An 18,123-nucleotide genomic window follows, 5' to 3' on the forward strand; every position below is an offset into this window, starting at 1 on the left:
CAGCCTGGTCAAGGGCAATTTGGTAGGCTGCAAACCCAGATAACTGTGTAGAAAACAAGTTGGTGAGAGGGGCAGTTTGGGTAAGCCTGCCACGTTGTCCCCAGTTTCAGATGGCCCACTTCAGGCCTGAAGGTCCATCAGTTGTACCCTGAAGCTCATACATCTGTTGTGGAAATTCACATCTGTTTCTGCCTCTGACGCCAGCGCTGTCAGCACACAGAGCATCAGGTGATGATGGTCGTCCGGCAGGGGCAGGATGAAAAGCTCGCAGGTCATGCTGGCCCAAGTCAAATGAGAAATCAGGAAGCCAGAGCTACTCAGGAAAGCCACAGCTATGCTGCTAAAGCCAGCACTGCTGCTAAAAATGAATTTAAGGTTTTTCTGGAGGCAAATAGGGGCTGAATCAGACAGCTAGTTCTAAGCGAAGGATGAAACTAATATTTTAACTGTTTACCCTATTTTAAAAATTTGACATATTTTTTTAATATAAAGAGAGAGACTCTATTAGAGGGAAATGGAATTAGAAAGTTAAAATAATAAAGCACAAAAAAATCTAGGAGATGAGCAAAAATGCTTAAAGACATAAAAACGTATAAACCAGGGGCTTCCCTGGTGGCCCAGTGGTTAAGACTCCACACTTCCAATGCAGGGAGTACAGGTTCAGTTGGGGAGCTAAGATTCCAGGTTGAAAAAAACCAGAAGCAATATTGTATCAAATTCAATAAAGACTTGAAAAATGGTCCACGTTAAAAAAAAAAATCTTTAAATAAAAAGTATAACCCACCCTCTTGGTGTTTAAAATCACCAGTAAGGTGATCCCACAGCCTAGTACCCCATGGGAGACCCAATCTGCAAGTTAATTTGGGGCAGGCAGCTCACTTCTCTTCAGCTCAACTATTGCTTTCCAGATAAATTGAGTCTTTCCTATTTCCACCACAATTTAACATCCTTTGAGACTGTTCTCTTTTTACTGAGAAAGAAAATCTGTTTTCTGTTTACTAAGGAAAGCAAACTGAACTAAATTATCCTTTAATTCTTACTAAACACTTGGAGTTTGGCAACCCCACCCTGTTCCACTTGAGTGATAGATTCTAGGCTTGTGATGGTGTTGCCAACCCAATAATCTAACCTTTCTGAGGGAGACAATACCTTGTCAGAGCCCCTTCCTATACATGTGAGTTCAGGTCTGGGTCACCTTCCTAGGATATCAAGAAATCTCTGAAGGTTAAAGGGCATTTATACCCTACCTTGTCTTCCTGATCTCCCTCCAACTTCCCCCTAAATGTTTGGGTGACTTTCATTATGGGAAACTCATTACCTGGTGGAAAAACCCATATTATTTTCAGAGAGCCTGGACTGGTCCATTCTCACATCTGAGCTGAAAGACACCTTCCAATTTGTTCTAGTCCTGTTCACATTGTAGGACCTACCCTGGTCCCCATTCTCTAGGTCCAGTTTGACCCACATACAGAAAAGCAGGGTTTTCACCTCCTTTATTCTAAAACCTGTACTTCTATTAACATGACCCAAGATCCTTTATTCATTTTGGTAGACTCCTCTTCTTGGGTTAGCAGTCAGTGAAGACCCTCCCAAGTCTGAGACACTGTGTTGGCCTCCACTGCGTGCTTTCTCTCTCTCTCTGCCTCCCTTCCTCACTCTCTCCCCTCACCTCCTCTCTCTTGCAGATGATGACCCTGACAGTGCAGTGGATGATCGAGACAGTGACTACCGCAGTGAGACAAGTAACAGCATCCCGCCGCCCTATTACACGACGTCCCAGCCCAATGCCTCAGTCCACCAATATTCCGTCCGCCCACCACCCCTGGGTTCCCGGGAATCCTACAGTGACTCCATGCACAGCTATGAGGAGCTCTCAGAGCCGCGGGCCCTCAGGTAGTCACCGTGGAGTGGAGGGGGTGTGTCTGTGTGTCTGTGTGTCTGTGTGCGTCCAACTCCATCTCCTGGAGTGGAGAGAGGAATAGGAGGCTGGAGGGAGCTGGAGGCAAGTGGGTCTAAGGAAGCAGCACCCATGCCTTCTTACAGGCAGTAGAAATTTTCTTTACCTAAAATCTTACCAAGAAAACTCTGCAAGCCTGATAGAAAGGGGTTTGCTTTAGTTGAAGGAGGAGAAGGAAGTCACAAAGCCCCTAACAGTTTCCCGTGCAAAATGGGGGCTCCTTGGCACTCCAGCTAAAAGCCCCTGGTCCCTGTTGTACTCTCTAACTGCTCAGGCGAGGAGGTGGATGAAGAGATGAGCCTTACCAGGGATGGGGAGGGGATGAGGCTGGTGTGAAACAGTAATGCTGGAAAGACTCCCAGCAAGCGGGTGGCTGGTGGTCCTGGGGTGGTCCTGCTCGGCCTTCCTGGTGGCCCCTGACTCCGTGTTCCTGACCAGCAGGCACGGACACTGGTACTCAGGCATGGGTGTGTGTCCGACTCTTTGAGACCTTATGGACCATAGCCTGCCAAGCTCCTCTGTCCATGGGATTCTCCAGGCAAGAAGACTGGAGTGGGTTGCTGTGCCCTCCTCCAGGGGATCTTCCTGACCCAGGGACCGAACATGCGTCTCTTACAAGGCCTGCACTGGCAGGCGGGCTCTTTACCACTGCCACCTGGGCATGACTTAGGAGCTTCCCCTTCTCAGTCCAGCCACCGTCACTGCTCTTTCAAACTAGGCTGTCCCCAGACCCACCTCATAGGTTGGTCCCCTGGCTTACACGGGTGCAGTGTGTTGGCCCTTGAGCCCATGAGGCTGAAACTTGTGCCTGCTGCTCCCCTCTTTGCTGACTTGATCGCCCCAGTCCTGGTTTCTTAACTGAACAGCAGCAAGCATGATATTAAACAGGTTGGGTATTTGTAAAGCACTTTGGGCGGTTCCTGAGAGTCCTGTGTAGTGATTGTTAGGTAAATAACACAAATAATAGTATTCGGAGCTAACTGGGTACCCAGCTCTGGGTCAACATTTTTCCTTCATCATCTTATTTCATTCTCTGGTTGGGGATATTATTGACTCCATTTCACAGATGGGAAATCAAGGCCCAGAGGGGTTAAGTCACTTGCCTGAGGTCACACAGTTGGTAAATCATTATAAGGACAAATATTTGTGGTGAACCCACTGGGTGGCAAGCAGTGGCTTGGTGAATTACTGGTCATGGGTCTTCTTCTAAAGTGTTTGTTCCCCAAAGAATACATTTCCTTCATTAAAAGATGGGCAGGATGAAAATTTTGAGTGTTCTCTACTCTCTTGTTGAACCTATACTTCTATTAATGCATATGAATGCTAAGTTGCCTCAGTTTGTGTCCAACTCTTTGAGACCTTATGGACCGTAGCCCACCAGGCTCCTCTGTCCATGGGATTCTCCAGATGAGAAGACTGGAGTGGGTTGCCATGCCCTCCTCCAGGGGATCTTCCTGACCCAGGGTTCAAACACACATCTCTTACAAGTCCTGCATTGGCAGGCGAGTTCTTTACCACTAGCACCACCTGGGAAGCCCAATTCTCTTAATAGGACCCCTCAAATCTCTGTAAGATATTAGATCAGGGACTTCCCTGGTGGTCCAGCATTTAGGACTCTGCACTTCTAATGCAGGCGTTGTGGGTTCTATCCCTGGTCAGGGAACTAAGATCCCAAATGTCTCATGGCATGTGACCAAGAAAATTAAAAATAGAACATATAAATAAGTAAATAAATAAGATATTAGGCTCAGCTCACACATACACCAGGGCCTTCGATTTGTGTGAGACTCTGATATAGCAGAGTTGGAGCTAAACCCTGTAACATAGGTCCAGGACCAGGCTGGGGCAAGTGTGGTACACTTGAGGTTGCCTCAAGTACAAAATTTAGAGGGTGCCAAAACACTCAGTCATCAAGATCAATATGTCAATGCAATATTTTAAAAAATCAAAATGAACGCCAAAATAGCCCATGATCAAAAGTTCACCAAAATATATCTTCGTAAGAGTGAATTTTGTTGTATGTATTTTACACTTCAGTGAATTTTCTGAAAAAATCCATGCTGAGGAAAATACACAGTTTTAAGTAAAAGCAGGAGCCGAACCTGCACTTGCAGGACTCGGCTGCACCTGCCTCGTCCTGATCTTGGCTCTGCCATGTCTATAAGCAAGAAAAATAATGCTGGTTAATTGAACACTTACTAAGTGCTAGTTTTTGTTTTTTTTTAATTTATTTGTGAGACTTTCCTGGTGGTCCAGTGGTTAGGAATTCGCCTTGCAGTGCAGGGGATGCGGGTTCAATCCCTGGTTGAGGAACTGAGATCCCACATGCCTCGGGGTAGCTGTGGAAAATGAAGCAGAGAGATGAAGTGACTTTCTTAAGATCACACAGCTACTAAGTGACTGAGCCAGAATTTAAACCCTGTCAGGCAGACTTCTGAGTCCATGACCACAAACACAATGCCACACTGCCCATCAGCCCTAAAAAAGACACCTGGGAACCCACAACGTTAGCCTCCCAGGGTCCCACAGCTGGACGGAAGTGGTGTTCTTTCTCCATCATCAGCAAGGACATCCACCAAGGAGATGGTCCGTTCTCTCTGCTCCCAGCAGAATCTTAGAACCACCCCTGTGTTGACCACATTCTGGCTGATTCATGTTGATGTTTGAAAGAAAGCAACAAAATTCTGTAAAGCAATTATCCTTCAATTAAAAAATTTAGGGGCAAACCCTGAATTCAAAAATTCAAGGGCAAACCTGGTATTAAACATAGCCGTGCAGCCTCCTGAATGGCAAGCCTTCTCCAACTCTTGACAAAAACATTAATGATGCAAACAAGTGTTTTACATCCTGGCTGAGATGTGGAGAAACCCTCAGAATCACTTTATTTTGAATGCAGTAAGAAAAGAAATTATAAATGGTTTCTCTTTGTGCCGTCAAAGTAAATGGGCTTTCAGAGTTGTGCCGTCCAACACGGCAGCCCCAAGTGGCTTTTTAAAGTTAAATTTTAAATGCTGTGCAGTGCTTTGTCACTCAGTCGTGTCCGACTCTCTGCGACCCCATGGACTGTAGCCCGCCAGGCTCCTCTGTCCATGGGGATTCTCCAGGCAAGAATACTGGAGTAGGTTGCCATGCCCTCCTCCAGGGAATCTTCCCGACCCAGGGATTGAACCCAGGTCTCCCGCATTGTGGGTGGATTCTTTCTTTACCATCTGAGCCACCAGGGAAGCCCAAATTTTAAATAATAAGTAAAAGAAAATTTCAGTCCCTCCATCATACTGGAAGCTTTTCAAGAGCTCGACAGCCATGAACGTGTGGCTGCTATGTTGGATGGTATGCACAGAAAACATTTCTACTGGACAACACTCTAGAGAGTTTGGGTAAAACATAAGTTGAAGAAAACCTTGATAAGCTGCCTACTCAGTCTTTTTTATTTTTAAACTGTTATTGATTTTCTTATTTCTGGATTTGCTGGGTCTCCGTTGCTTTGCATAGGCTTTCTCTAGTTTGCAGTGAGCAGGGGCTTCTCCCTCCACTTGTGCTCTGGCTCCTCATTGCATTGGTTTCCCTTGTCACAGAGCACAGGCTGCAGGCACCAGGGCTTCAGTAGTTGCGGTGTGTGGGCTCTGGAGCCTGGGCTCAGCAGCTGTGGGGCAGGGGCTTAATTGCTCCACTCCATGTGGAATCCTCCCAGACCAGGGATCGAACCTGTGTCTCCCGCCTTAGCCACTGCACCACCAGGGAAATCCTCCCTACTCACTCTTTAGCACCATCCAGTACAATATTTTTTTTGCAGGTATTTAAACAAGTTTTATGTTAAACTTCCCTATGTTTTGCATATACCATAGAAAGTTCAGATCGTTTATACATGACGTGTGTTAGAAGGAACTTTTTCCAGAGCATTTTTGGATGCCACTAGAGATTATCATAAGAAGTGAAGTAACTCAGAAAGAGATAGACAAATATTTAATATGTGATATCACTTATCTGTGAAATCTAAAACATGACACAAATGAACTCGTCTATGAAACAGAAAGAGAATTGCAGGCACAGAGAAGAAACTCGTGTTTGCCAAAAGGGAGGGGTTTGGGGGAGGGATGGGGTGGGAGTCCGGCTTAGCAGATGTAAGTCATTATATATAGAATGAATAAATAACAAGGTCCTACTCTACAGCACAGAGGACTATATTCAATATCTTCTGATAAACCGTAATGAAAAAGAAAATAAAAAGCATGTATAGCTGAATCACTTTGCTGTACAGCAGAAATTAACGCAACTTTGTAAATCAACTGGACTTCAAAAAGGAGAAAATAAGATTGAGCATTCAGTCCAGCCTCTTTATTTTTTAGGTCCAAGGAAATGAAATGACATACTCAAGGTAAACCACTTAGTGATATAAGAGGGAGTAGAATTAGTCTTGCCCTGGATTTACTCTAGCATCCTTCATTTAACTCCTTTGTGTGTGAGCCATCCTGAAAACAAAGAATTAGATCCCTTTCTGTTTGTATTAGTGACTTCCTTATTCCAAATATCTTCAGAAGCATTCCTGTCTCCCTAACAGCCTCTCCTTCCATTTTTGCAACCACTGCCATTTGTAAAGCATCATTCACTTGCATATTCAAGCTGGCTCAGACTCATGCAATTATTGGAACAAAGTTTCAATGTATGGGAAACAGTTGAGAAGAGAGTAAGATATCAAATATAAAGAAAATATGAGCTCTTTCAGTAGGTGGGAAAGTCTTCTCTTGGAGGAAAAAAGCAGAAGAGTGCCCATCTTACAGACAGGGAAACTGAGGCTCAAAGAGTAGGAGCGAGTTTCCTGGGTCTCAAAGCAGGGTGTGCATGGGCTTGTCTTGTCCTTCTCTGGCCCTGGGTGTGTCTGTATGTCCCAGAGAGAGTCTGTTTGGTGTGAGCATTCCTGGGATGGAATGGGGGGTGGGAATGGAAAAGGAGGAGCCCTGTCCACGCTCCCATGAACAGGTCACACAGCAGAGAGTGGGTGCACAGGCAGAAACAGCCTGACAGTGGCTTAAGACACCATCCCACGCCACCCTGGTCCTGCTGCCCAGTGTGGACACTGAATGCCCCCAGAGGAACAGACATTCCATCCTGCAGGTCAGGGCTTGGTTTACAGGAGGGACACAGCTAGACGCCCTGGAGGTGGGAAAGGGCAAGGTGGGCTTCCTGGAGGAAGGTGCCCGGGAGCTAGCCCTTGAAGGATAGATGAGGAGTCTGAGGAGAAGAATTCCAGGCAGAGAAAATAGCTCAGCTAAAGGTAGACTTGGCCAGATCATGCAGGGCGGTTCTTGGTGGCTAACTCAATGGGATCCAGGAGAAGCGTCTGGGATCAGAGTTGTTTTGGCTCCCGAGTGTCAGAGCTGGGGTGGGAGGAGTCTTGGGGACCATCACTCCCACCTTCTTGCAGCCTGGAGTGATTTACATGGTGCCTGGTGTCAGGTGGGCATTTCCAGACCTGTGTGGAGATTCCAGTCCTAGGTACACTCCTCACTTGGTGACCCGGAATGTGTTGGAGTGGACTTTGGGAGTATTCACCAGCAGAGGGAGCTGGGAGTCTGTTCCAGCCCAATAATACCAGAGGATTCCCCCGTCCTTGCTGTCTACAAAGACAGGCAATGAAAAGCAGTCAAACACACACATAGCTAAGCAGATAAGGGCAAGGGGGAGAAACCCCTGTTTGATTCCTACAGCATCGCAGGGTCTGGTTGAGAAAGAGGATCCTAGTCACTGAGAGGGAGGAAGTGCTTAAGACAAGGAACGCTGTTTATTAAGTGTCTGAATGAGCGGTGAGAAGGGGCTGAGAGGTGGCCTGTGTGTCTGCCCTCCCGCAGATATTTTTCCTGGTTATGTTGAGTGTGATCCAGGGTGCATATAAGGAGCATATCATGTGGATGAGGGTAGGTCTGACCTGACTAGAGGTTGAAGGAGACTCAACTCACCCAAAGAAGTGCTATTTCAGTAGGCACCAAAGGAATTTTCCAGATAAAGCAGGCAAGGAAGGATGTTCCTGGGGGGGCACAGCAGGTGCTAGGGTCCAGCTGTTTAGTTGCATTCTGCTCTTCTTGCGACCCCATGAACTGTCGCCCGCCAGGCTCCTCTGTCCATGGGATTTCCCGGGCCAGAACACTGGAGTGGGTTGCCATTTCCTTTTGTAAGGGATCTTCCTGACCCAGGGATCGAATCTGTGTCTCTTGCATCTCCTGCATTGGCAGGGAGATTCTTTACCACTGGTCCAGAGGTGGGAGCAGTTTAGGGTGTTGGAGGGACAGTCAGGAGGTCAGTGTGGCTGGAGCAGGGGGAGAGAAGGGAGGATGGAGGCAGCTGAGGGTGGGGAAGTTGGAGGGCAGGGGCCACACAAAAGTGCAGAGCATGGCATGGGGTTTTAGAGACTCTGCCTGCGATGCGGGAGGCCTGGGTTCGATCCCTGGGTCAGGAAGATCCCCAGGAGGAAGAAATGGTAACCCACTCCAGTATTCTTGCCTGGAGAATCCCATGGACCGAGGAGCCTGGTGGGCTACAGTCCCTGGGGTCGCAAACAGTTGGACATGACTGAGTGGCTAACTTTACTTTTATGGTAGAGTTTGGAACACAGGAGGTCTGTGATTGGGTTTATGATTCCAATAAACCCCTTTGTGGCTTTCATGGAAAATGTTAATGTCCAGGAGAGAAGTGGACATTGAGTAAGACAGCATCTAATGGAGATGGCAGAGCCTGGACTAACGTGGGGCCCGGGATGCAAGGAAGTGGACGCATTACACATACGTCTTTGAGGTGGAGCTGAGGGGGCCGGTGAAGGATCAGCTGAGAGTGGAAGCTGGGGAAAGAGTGGAGGCAGGGAGTCCTGATGAATGGAGGGGGCTCAACAGGGGGAGGACCAGGCTGAGGCGGGGGTAGGGGAGACATCAGGAGACAGGGGTAGCTATGTTTGTTGCAGGAGCTCTGGGTCTCCAAGGGGGCTGTGGCAGGGACACTCATTCGGGGTCCTCAACCTGTGGGTGAACGCTTCACAGCTTCCACAGTGCCTGGATAGGCGCACAGTAGGGCACTGATCTTGTCATCAATCTGCTTTTATTGCCTGACCCCCAAGATGGTCAGTGACCTCAGGACAGCTGCCTTGTCTCTTTGGTTCACGGCTGTGTTTCCCGGGTGCCCAGAGGTGCTCCCCCAGTGCTGGGAATAAAGGGGATGACTGCGTGAGGGGGCCTGTGTGACCAGGGCCGGGCCGGGCAGCAGCTCTGTGCTCCAGCCCCTGAGCCCTGGCCCGACCCTGTAGCCCCACAGGCAGCAGCCGCTACGCCTCCTCAGGGGAGCTGAGCCAAGGCAGTTCGCAGCTGAGCGAGGACTTCGACCCGGATGAGCAGAGCCTGCAGGGCTCTGAGCTGGAGGACGAGCGGGACCGGGATTCCTACCACTCCTGCCACAGCTCGGTCAGCTACCACAAGGACTCGCCGCGCTGGGACCAGGATGAGGACGAGCTGGACGAGGAGCTGGATGAGGACCTGGAGGACTTCCTGGAGGAGGAGGAGCTACCTGAAGACGAGGAGGAGCTGGAGGAGGAGGTGCCGGATGACATCCGAGGCTACGCCACGCGAGAGGAGGCGGCTGTGGCCGAGCCCAAGGACTTCAAGCGCGTCAGCCTTCCACCCACCGCCCCCGAGAGGGAGGACAAGGCCCCGGCCATGCCCACCGAGGCCCCCGACGTACCCAAGGTGGCCCCCGAGCCAGCCGTGCCTGAGGACGCGCCCGCCTCTGAGCGGGAGCCTGAGGCCCCCAAGGCTGAGGAGAGGTAGAGGGAAGGGACTGAGGGTATCACAAGGTCACAGGGTCAGTGGTGTCATGGTAGGGGCAGTGTAGACCTGGGGAACGGGGAGGAGGGCTGGCACAGAGCCGTGAGTCTAGGATGGGATAGGAGGGTCTTGGCGGTCAGAAAGGGCTCAGTGGGGTCAGAGTGGGTCGAGCAGGGTCATAAAGGAGTCCTGGGGGTTGTGAGGGGCTGGAGGGCTTTCCAGGGTTGGAGTGGTCACAAAGGCATCAGAAGAATCTTGGGCAGGTAGGATTACAAAGTTGCAGAAGATCCAGGAAGGTGGCAAGGGGACACAGGTGGGCCTGAAGGTATCAGAGAGGAGATGGGCATGTGGGAAGTGGGGAGGGAAACTGAGGGTGGTCGGAGGGTCGTGGGCAGGTCACTGTATCTCTGAAGTGCCCAGGAAGCCATGGCGGGCCCAGCATCACTCAGACAGTGGGGGTGGAAGGGGTGCTGGCCCTGGAGCATCACGAACCCCCGGCCTCAGTTTCAGGCCTCGAGAAGGTGAGGAAGGCCAAGAGGGTCAGGACTCCGTGTCCAGAGCCAAGGCCAACTGGCTGCGAGCCTTCAACAAAGTGCGGCTGCAGCTGCAAGAGGTGAGTGACGGCGGCAGCCGGGCCACGCCCACGCCTTGCCCACACCCGTGGCCAGGCTGGCCACGCCCATGCCTTGCCCACACTCGTGGCCAGGCTGGCCACGCCCATGCCTCGCCCACTCCCATGGCCAGGCTGGCCCCGCCCATTTCCCCAGTCCTTCCAAGTCCCAACCTACTATTGTGGTCCTTTCCCTGGCTCTGCCCACATGAGCCCATGCCACCCACTTCCCCCTTCCTTAGCCCCACCCACGCCTGCCCTGGCTCCAGCCTCACCATTCCCAGCTAAGCGCCTGCCCAATCTGACTCCTCCTACCCGGTCCTACCCCTGCCTACCTACTCTCCGGCCCAACCTGCTGGCTCCACCAAGCCCCAGTCCAACCTCCCCAGGGCAGCCTTGGATTTCTAAGTGGGGAAGAGGAAGAGGCGAACTAGAACCTGGGGCTGAAAATTAAGCTGAGAGTGTGGCTATGGCCAAGTTCAGGGGCCAGGTTCATGGACAGGGATACAGGTCAGAGATACGAATGGACGTCAGGGTTAGGGCAGCAGCCAAACATTAGCGTTCAGGGTTAGACTTGGTGTTAGGGGAAGAGGTCGGTTCTTGGGGTCACACTGGGTGTCAGTGTTGGGATTAGGGAAAGGTCTGAGGTCTGATCCATATTGGAAAAGGAATTGGGTAAAAAATAGAATTAATGTCAGGGTCAGGATGACTGTTCTAATGGGCAGCAAGAATGAGTTCATTCATTCACTGCTTTATTCACTTAGCCTTCTCTGGGCTGGGGATAGAGCAGTGTTGTTATCCACAGTGACCTTCCAAACTGGGGTGAGGCTGGCAGGAGGAGGAGATCCTAAACAAGACTCCCAAAGTCTCAGACCATCAATTATCACAGCTATAAAAGTTTCAAGTCAAATTTCTTATCAGTTGTGCAATAGAATTTTCTTTTACTATACATTCCCATGGCTCTAGATTCAAAGAGTAGCAAAGAATATACTGTGAAAAGGCTATTGACTGACTTTCCCTAAGTCAGCAAATTAAATGAAAAATGCAGCAGCTGCCCTTGTAATGAAACTAATAATATGCCAAGAAAAAAGTAAACATGAGTGGGACCTCTGGGTTTCGTGGAAGGGGCATAAAGCTAATCTGGCAATCAGGAAAACTCACTGAAGGAGGTGATACTTTAAGTGAAGTGATATTCAAAATGCCTTAACAGTATTTCAGGAAAAAGTGCCAGACCACTCTCCCTGCCCTGCCCGCCTCCCCCATTATGCCACCCTTTAGTTGCATGGTAGGAGGTGTTGACTTTGGGTCTATGCCGAGACCTAAGTGATAGATGGAGGTTGGTTGAGAATGAAGGTGGGAAAGCATACAGTCAGGCTTAGGCAAAGGCCCTGGGGCATGAGATCAGATAATCAAGGGAGACAATCAAATGATAGGATCTTATGAATGTTGAGCCAGCCTCTGAGAATTCCAGGACTATAGAGCATGAGCTGTTGCTTGAGATGATGCTCAAAAAGTCCTCCATTTTCACAGACAAGGGGACTAAAGTTCACTGCAGTTGGTGGCAGAGAGCATCTCCTTTCTTTTCATTTTACAGATGGATAAACTGAGGCCCAGAAAAGTCAGTGAGCTCCCTAAGGATACACAGTGAGGGCTAAGACCCAGGCTTTCTGACTCCCAGTGCAAAGGGGAGATGGTTGTGGGTGTGGTACCTGTGCTGACCTGGGAAGGGGCAACCACAGTGACTCAATCTATCTATCCTGCAGGCCCGGGGAGAAGGAGAAATGTCCAAGTCCCTGTGGTTCAAAGGCGGGTGAGTAATGGATCTTGGTGGGGAGAAAGAGGAAGTTTTGAATCCAGAGCTTGAGGCTGGTTCGCACCTTAGCCTCAGCTCAACCAGAGCAGGGAGAGATTCCATTTAGACAGGAGACAGATTGAGCATGAGTGAAATAATGTAGCCACTGTCATAAGACACTCATGACCAGCATAAGCCAAAGATAGTGACACATCAAATCCTCACAACGAACCCATGGGGGGCCCACTACCCCTATTTTACAGATGAGAAAACTGAGTCCAGAGAGGTCTTGCCCAAGCCACTCATATAATTCAAGACCATTTCCCCCTAGACAAAGTGTAAGGTGAAGAAACCCACTTCCTGCCTGATACAGCTGCAACCTTGGAGTGAATTTGTTGCTTCAATTCTGCTTTTACATCTCTCAGATTATTGCTACAGTTGCTGGATGTTTCATGACACTAGTTCTTACATGGAACATTTTTCATGTCTAGTTTCTTAAGTTACTGATTTTCCAGGGTGCTTTCTCAGCATTTGTGCATTCCAACACAATTCGACCCTTAATCCCTGGGGAGATTAAGTGAGGTTACAGAATGCGAAAGATGTTTGTAAATTACACTAATAATTTTAAAGGGCAGCTGGAGGGTTACTACTTTCCCTTGTACATACTTTGCAAACAGAGACAGGGAGACAGAAGCTGTGACTCCCAGGTGGGGGAGCCCTGGAAGCAGGGTCTGAAAGTGGGGCTCCTGTGTGCCTGATTTATGCAGGAAGTGCCCTCAAGAGTGCTTCCCTCACAGGCAGGGCCAGGCAGGGGAAGCAGCCAAGCAGAGACATAGTTCAGATGTCTCCAAGCCTCTGTCTGATCCTTCAGACAGTGCTGGTGCATGAATAGCAAGCACCCCAGGGCTTGTCTGGGATCATTGGCTGCAGGCCTCACTCTCATTGGCCAATGGGAACATTCAGGAGAGTAACCACACCTAAATTGTCTCTGGGATGAGTGCATCTCTCAGTAAAGTGAATTTGGACAGGCCGTCCGGCATCTGCCACAGCCCTCATTCCGGTTCACCAGCTATGCCAGAGTTGCAGAGAGGAAACAGCACATATACCATTTCCTGTTTCCTCCTTCCCATGGGCTTTGAAATCCCTTCTTCCAGGATAGACTTTAAATATGCACATGTATTTCCAATTTTGAGCATAACGTTTTCATTGATTTCTTAAATACATTTTTATTTAGATTTGCCTTAATTCGAATCTTCATTAAATGTGGGCAACTGCATCATCTCCCCATTCCTCAGACCAGGAAGTTGAGGCCCAGTGTCTTTGTTTCTCAGGGCTGCCGTAACAAACTGCCACAAACGGGGCCCTTAAAACAGCAGTGTTTATCCTCTTGTGGTTCCTGGAGGCCAGAATTCCAAAACCAAAGTGTTGTAAAGAGTCATACTGACATCTGTAGGGGAGAATCCTTGCTTTTCTAGCTTCTGGTAGTTAGTTGTTGGAAGTCCCTGGTATTCCTTGGGTGGTAAATGAGTCACTCCAATCTCTGCCCCTATTATCACACCACCGTCTTCTCCTTGTGTGTCTCTCTTCTTATAAAGGTACAACTTATATTGGGTTAGGAGTGAATCCTACTCCGGGATGATCTTGCCTGAACTAATTACTCCTGCAATGACTCTGTTTCCAAATAAGCTTCCATTCTGAGATACTGGGGGTTAGGTCTTCAATGTATCTTTTGAGGAGACATAATTCAACCCTTAATACCTGGGGAGATCAAGTATCCTCCCCAGGGCTAAGATGATATCTGTTGAAGGAAGGGGGACTTCCCTGGGCCCTTGACATCCGTGGGTGTCTTGCAGCCCTGGCGGTGGTCTCATCATCATTGATAGCATGCCGGACATCCGCAAGAGGAAGCCAATCCCACTCGTGAGCGACCTGGTGAGCGCCTGTGCCCTCCCCTCCCCCAGCAGAGCAGCCCTGCCTTAGGCAGTGCTCAACCTGGTCAACTGCCCATGGCAGACCTGGGGCTAGGGGCTGGCAAGGCATTCTCTGAGACTAATGTGATCTGATTTCTATTCTGCGTGCTGCCTGGACACTTCAGGCCATGGTGAGTGATGGCGACCCAGGCCCTTGAATATCCTCCCCAGGCCCCCACCCTGCACTGGGATCTTCCAGCTGGCCCCCAACACATGGGTTCTGGGGAGGGAGCCTTGCCATGTCCTACAGTTCACCGGTGGGGAAGAAAGCAGATGGCTCCCCACTTTGGTTAATGCTGTGGCCGGTGGTTTTGTTCTGTGGCTGGTGACCATGGCCAAGTGTAGTTCCCCAGTCTGGTCCATGGTGGTGAGGGATGGTTGAGTCAGAGATGTGGAGCTGCTTCCCTTCCAGGGTCTCTTCTAACCTGGAGCTTCTGTTACTTCCCAATTTTTTTTTTTTTTTTGCCATTTTTGCTGTCACTGCTGTGACCTGAATCGGTGGTCGGTGGCCTCAAACCGTGGATTCTGCTTGTGGTGGTAACCCCTGGGTGCCTACGGACCCTTCTGACTCCCTTGGTGACTTCCCTGTTTCCAGTCCCTGGTCCAGTCCAGAAAAGCAGGCATCACCTCGGCCTTGGCATCCAGCACTTTGAACAACGAAGAGCTGGTGCGTGGGGCTCTTTTCCCCAGGTTGGAGGGTGGACTGGGCTGGGGGCTCCTGGAGGAAAGGAAGTGGGGTGTGGCAGAGACAAGCACTCCTCACTTTACAGAATTCGACAACACAGCAGCATAGTCTATGGACCGGAACCATGGATTCTGACAGTGTGGAGGTGGCGGGGAGGGGGCGCGGGGGGGGGGGGGGGGGGAGGGAAGCCAGTGCCCCCAGGTTAGGGCTCTATGTCACAGGCCCTGCTTCCCCCGCAGAAAAATCACGTTTACAAGAAGACCCTGCAAGCCTTAATCTACCCCATCTCGTGCACGACGCCGCACAACTTCGAGGTGTGGACGGCCACCACACCCACCTACTGCTACGAGTGTGAGGGGCTGCTGTGGGGCATCGCGCGGCAGGGCATGCGCTGTACCGAGTGCGGTGTCAAGTGCCACGAGAAGTGCCAGGACCTGCTCAACGCGGACTGTCTGCAGCGTGAGTGCTGGACGCGGGCGGAGCGCAGCGGAGACCCAGGGGACGGACTGTTCATGCTAGGGGCGGGGCTCTGGCGAGGGGGCGGGGCGGGGCGGAGCTATGCTACTGTGTGGTGTTGGGGAGTATTGGGAAGGGAGATGGGCGGGAGGTCCTAGAGGGGTGGGGCAGGGCTCAGGGAGGAGCTAAACTGTACACTACGGAAGGATGCGCGTGCGTGCTCAGTTCTGTCCGACTCTGCGACCCCACGAACTGCAGCCCGCCAGGTTCCTCTGTCCATGAAGATTCTCCAGGTAAGAATACTGGAGTAGGCTGCCATGCCCTTCTCCAAGGATCAAACCCGCGTCTTTTAAGTCTCCTGCTTTGACAAGCGGGTTCTTTACCACTAGAGCCACCTGGGAAGCGAATAAACTGTACAAGGGGCCGGACTTAATGGGAGGTAGAGGTTTTCCATGGGAAAAAAATGGATTATGGGTTAATTCAAAGGTCAGAGAGGACTCGAGTTGGGCAGAGGAGTCAGAGAAGGGGAGAGACTTGGTGAGGGCTGGGGTCAGAGCAGGAGGGGACTCACGCGGACAGGAGTGGCTAAGACAGGAGGTGGGAACTTTGGGAGGAAAGGCCTGTTTGGGGGGATGATTCAGAGAGCTGGTAGGAGCTCTGGTATCTCTAGTGCTTCCCAAGTAGCTCAGTGGTTAAAAAAAAAAAAAAAAAAAATCCGCCTGCCAATGCAGGAGACTCGGATTTGATCCCTGTGTCTGGAAGATCCGCTGGAGAAGGAAAATGTGGGTTGCCACCCACTCCAGCATTCTTGCCTGGAAAATCCCATGAGAGGAGCCTGGCGGGCTACAGTTCATAGGGTCTTAAAGAGTCGGACACAACTGAGCACGCACTGGTATCTCTAGCCTGGGGGCGGTGACTCACCTGAACCCCGTGTCCGCGACGAGGAAGCCCTGGAGTGAGAATCAGGGCTGTCGCTTCTGGGAGGGGGTGCACTGTGTAAGGTAACGCCTATCTGCGCCTGTCCGCAGGGGCGGCGGAGAAGAGCTCCAAGCACGGGGCGGAGGACAGGACGCAGAACATCATCATGGTGCTCAAGGACCGCATGAAGATCCGGGAGCGCAACAAGCCCGAGATCTTCGAGCTCATCCAGGAGATCTTCGCGGTGACCAAGACTGCGCACACGCAGCAGATGAAGGCGGTCAAGCAGAGCGTGCTGGACGGAACATCCAAGTGGTCGGCCAAGATCAGCATCACTGGTGAGGCCGCGGAGCGGGGGAGGGGCTGCCACGCGGTCCCATCTTAGCCTCCTGTGCTCCCTCCCACGCTCCTTCCTTCCCTTTGCTGCACATATCTGAGGGTTTCCGTGACTTTCTTATGGCTGTGTGTATGCGTTTGCGCCCACAGTTGGGCATATATGTCTCCAAACGTGTGTGCCTGAAACTATCCGGGTGTATCTCGGTTGGTAGACCCTAGAACCAGACCTGAAGAAGAGATGAGGGCAAGCAGTTTACCTGGGAGGTGAACCCAGGAATCCCCCAGGAGTATTGGGAAGTGACACCAGGAGGGAATAAGTCCTACCAGGTGGCTCTAGTGGTAAAGAACCTGCCCGTCAATGCAGGAGACATAAGGGATGCAAGTTTGATTCCTGGATCGGGAAGACCGCTTAAGAGGAGGGCATGGGCAACCCACTCCAGTATTCTTGCCTGGAGAATTCCATGGACAGAGGGGATGTAGGGCTACAGTCCTGGAGGGCTACAGTCCATAGGGTCGCAGTCAGACACGACAAGCGATTTAGCATGCGCGCAGGGTGCCACCTAGCAAGCGACGTAGTGGATGTAGTGGACATCTGCAACCACTAGGCGACAGTATTGAGCTCCCAGACCTGAGAGGTCCTTCCCAGGGGCTGGGGCCTTGTAGTGTTTATCCGTTCCTCATCCTCCTTGAGATTTCCCGGGAAACAGATGACAAGATGAGGGTTTCTGGGCAGATGGGTATCCGTGATGTTGTCCCAGAAAGTCTCAGTAGGAGATGGAGACTTGGATGGAGTGGGAGATGCCAGCAGGAAGGACTGAAACAAGTAGTTAAGCAGGACTTCCAGACCCTCCCTGAATTTGGGAGCAGGGAGGTAAGAAGCTCAGAGGAGGATGCCAGTCAGGTCATACTGTGGGCAACTGGCGGCTCAATCCTGGGGATTTTATGGGGGCAGTGTAGAGCATACGCCCGAGAGTGACCCGCCTGACCCTGGGGCACCTTCGCCTCCTTCATTGGGTGAGGTTTCCCCGTTGTTAAAGCGTGAGCACGTGGCGCATGCGCAGTGGGTATGCTTACGGCGCTAGTGGCCAGGGCAAAGCCCTCAGCATTGGTCACAGGGGTTCCCTATGGAGCCCGTGGGAGTGACTGTTCTTGGCCTGCCTATTCCTGGAGCCCACATTTATATTTGTTTTTTGTGTCTTCCAGTGGTCTGTGCCCAGGGTTTGCAGGCAAAGGACAAGACGGGATCCAGTGACCCCTATGTCACCGTCCAAGTCGGGAAGACCAAGAAACGGACAAAAACCATCTATGGAAACCTGAACCCCGTGTGGGAGGAGAACTTTCACTTGTAAGTGTCTGGCTGGGGGCCCCCATACGGAGCTTCCTGTTGGGGCAGCTGAAGGCGGCAGGGGTGGAGGGGCAGCGGGCTTCAAGAGCCCTGCCCCGACCTCCTCCTCCCCTCTGCAGTGAATGCCACAACTCCTCAGACCGAATCAAGGTGCGTGTCTGGGATGAGGACGACGACATTAAATCTCGCGTGAAGCAGCGGTTCAAGAGGGAATCCGATGACTTCCTGGGTCAGACGATCATCGAGGTGCGG

General features: G+C 51.0%; 1 protein-coding gene across 1 annotated transcript in view; it reads left to right on the forward strand.

Moving 5' to 3' along the window:
* Nucleotides 1-18,123, forward strand: part of UNC13A (unc-13 homolog A) — an 81,003-nt gene that overhangs the window by 35,066 nt on the left and 27,814 nt on the right. Inside the window, exons 8-17 of the mRNA XM_061149875.1 lie at nucleotides 1,686-1,893; nucleotides 9,246-9,758; nucleotides 10,264-10,372; nucleotides 12,133-12,179; nucleotides 14,015-14,093; nucleotides 14,727-14,798; nucleotides 15,056-15,275; nucleotides 16,301-16,528; nucleotides 17,730-17,871; nucleotides 17,991-18,123. The exon at nucleotides 17,991-18,123 is cut by the window's right edge and continues 37 nt beyond it. Of these exons, the coding sequence (XP_061005858.1) occupies nucleotides 1,686-1,893; nucleotides 9,246-9,758; nucleotides 10,264-10,372; nucleotides 12,133-12,179; nucleotides 14,015-14,093; nucleotides 14,727-14,798; nucleotides 15,056-15,275; nucleotides 16,301-16,528; nucleotides 17,730-17,871; nucleotides 17,991-18,123 (1,751 nt within the window). The remainder of the gene's footprint in view (nucleotides 1-1,685; nucleotides 1,894-9,245; nucleotides 9,759-10,263; nucleotides 10,373-12,132; nucleotides 12,180-14,014; nucleotides 14,094-14,726; nucleotides 14,799-15,055; nucleotides 15,276-16,300; nucleotides 16,529-17,729; nucleotides 17,872-17,990) is intronic.

This window comes from Dama dama, chromosome 9, assembly GCF_033118175.1.
Source record: "Dama dama isolate Ldn47 chromosome 9, ASM3311817v1, whole genome shotgun sequence".
Classification (NCBI taxonomy): Eukaryota; Metazoa; Chordata; class Mammalia; order Artiodactyla; family Cervidae; genus Dama; species Dama dama.